Genomic DNA, 2450 nt, shown 5'->3' on the forward strand with positions numbered 1-2450 from the left:
CGGTCCCGCCGCCGCTGAGTCATCCCTCGCTCCGCCGTCCGCGTGGCCCGGTCCGGCACCTGCTGCCAGGTGGCTGCGCCCCGAGGTCCTGCGCGGGACGGGGGCCTCCCGGGACCCTCTCCAGGGGCGCCTTCTTGGACCCAGAAATAGGGGCCCGCGCTTTCGGGGTCTGGGGAAAGCCCCCCCAACTTTTCACGAGTCGCCCAGCCTCGGGGCCGGGGCCCCGGTAGGACTTGGAAGTGAGTCGGGGGTACCCGGAATGGGGTGTCTTTTCCGGCAGTCCCACCTTCCAAATCTGCTCCGAGGCGGAAAGACGGGGCTGGGGCGGGGGGTGCACTCTTAGCCTGCCACGTGCTGGACAGCGCCGGTGAGCTGACCGAGGGTGGGGGCGCCCGCGTCTCAGGGTGCGTGTTTACATAGATGTTTCCGCTCCGAAGGCCCCCCCACTCCGCAGTCACTTCCTACCCGCAGGGGGCGGGGGGAGTACGCTGTGGCCCAGTCACTGGACATACACCTGCTGAGGACAGAGGCTTAGCTGGAGGGGAGGCGGGGAGGATGAGGAACTAACCCTCCAGGGACACCCAGGGAGGCCTTGGGTGAAGTTTTGGGGTGCGTGCCTGTGGGGGGTGCGTGTCTGTGGGGGTGCAGGTGCGGAGCAGTGAGATGAGAGATCCCTGTCTAGGTGTGTGTCTCCACCTGGTTGTCAGAGGCCTGGGTTCTTTCTTGTGTGACTGTCCCCGGTTCCGGAAACAGCCCTGTCCCTCTTTCGTCTTCAAAGAGCCCTGGTGGTGCAGTGGTCAAGCATTGGGCTACTGAGCTAAAGTGGGCCGTTCAAACCTCCCAGTGGCCTGAGAGAGACGTGGGGGTCCATGCCCCAGAGGTTCTGACCCAGGAGACCGGCTTGTCCTGTGGGTCACTGTGCATTAGAACATCCCCCCCACTCAGGATAGTGGTGGCCTGGTGGGTTTGTTGAGTTTCTCTGCCCAGAGCTGAGGGCTCAGCAGTTCAGTGTGGGCGCTCTACCTTCCAATGGCTCTACAGAGGAGATGTGGGGATCGGCCCCTTGGGGTCACCATGAGTCAACCTCACGACAAGACAATTCCTTCTTCTAAGAACCTTCTCCAGGGCCTCAAATCAGGACAGGAAATTAGATGTGAAGTCAGAGAACTGAGGCGCGGGTGGGGGTGGGGGGGCTCAGTGCTTGAGTTAGGTCGACCCCAGGGGAGATTAAGGGGTCTGCCTTCCTCCTGCCAGGCTGTTCTTGAGCCAGGAAGAACATTCCCTGGTCCAGGGGTTAGCCTCTGGCCGGGTGGGACTGCCGGAGTTTCGGGTGTGTGTGTGTGTGATTACGCAGTCCCTGCTGACAAAGAGTCCACGTGCTGCTTGGGGCCAGACCTGTTATTGGCCGGGCAGTCACCAGCTGCCCCTCTCATGCCCATGGCGCTCACCCCCAGCACAGTCCCAGAGGTGGGCACTGCCAGGAGCCCTGGGACTGCCATGTGGCTCTAACACAGTCCCCTGGCGACATCCGTGAGGCTTGGGTACAGCAGGGATCTGCACCAGGGACCTCGAGATAGAGCAGAGGGAGGGCTGGGGCAGGGGGTGACCTCGAGGGGCTGACAGTGGCCACTCATGATGGGGTGAGCAGCCCCCAGCTCTTCTGGCTGTGACGACCCAGCCGCTTGCCAGGACTCCCTCGTGGGGCTGAGGACCCCTGCGTTTTGGTTCATTTCTAAACACTTACCCACTGCGTCACCGGGCTTTTTAGAGAGGCGTGAGCTCACTGCCATTAAGGTAGTGACTTCCAGCTGCCCTCTAGAACAGGGAGGAGCTGTCCCTGTGGGGAGCAGACAGCCTCATTTTTCTCCTGCAGAGCAGCTGGTGGTTTTGAACTGCTGATCTTGTGGTGAACACCCCAGTGTGTTACCTCTATGCCACCAGGGCTCAACTCCAAACTCACTGCCCTCGTGTCTGTTCTGACTGATAGCGACCCTGCAGGTCAGGGTAGAGCTGGCCCTGTGTTTCCTAGACTGTGCCGCTTTACAGGAGTGGAAAGCCCCCGTCTCCTGCAGAGCAGTGGGTGGTTTCAAACTGCTGACCTTGTGATTTTACGCCACCAGGGCTCACCCAGAGAGGGGGGCGCCTGAGCAGTCTGATGGGTGGGGTCCTGGAAGTGGCAGGCAGGGGTAGGGGTGATGACGCCACCCCTGAGGACTAGTGGTGGAGAGCAGGGAATGGGATTCACTGGAGGCTCCCTCCCCCGATGGAACCCCATCGCGTTGCTTCTGAGCTGCACCTTCCTGGTTACCAAAGAAAGCAGGCACGCCAAGGCAAAGCCCCGCTGGCCAGCCCCGCCTGCTGGGGCTGAGGGCATTTGGGGAGCAACCTGTCCTGAGCCCTCCAGCCCCTTTGGCACTCCCAGCCCAGGCTGCTGCCGGTGAAGGTCACTC

The 2450-nt window shown here is 62.0% G+C and overlaps 1 protein-coding gene across 1 annotated transcript in view; it reads left to right on the forward strand.

Annotated features, from left to right (window-relative positions):
* The first annotated feature begins 1437 nt into the window (after positions 1-1437).
* Positions 1438-2450, forward strand: part of MAFK (MAF bZIP transcription factor K) — a 6786-nt gene continuing 5773 nt past the window's right edge. Inside the window, exon 1 of the mRNA XM_004705540.2 lies at positions 1438-1467. Coding sequence (XP_004705597.2) covers positions 1438-1467 — 30 coding nt within the window. The remainder of the gene's footprint in view (positions 1468-2450) is intronic.

The sequence above is a fragment of the Echinops telfairi genome, unplaced genomic scaffold, assembly GCF_000313985.2.
Source record: "Echinops telfairi isolate 266 unplaced genomic scaffold, ASM31398v2 ScPeMD7_5;HRSCAF=22, whole genome shotgun sequence".
Classification (NCBI taxonomy): Eukaryota; Metazoa; Chordata; class Mammalia; order Afrosoricida; family Tenrecidae; genus Echinops; species Echinops telfairi.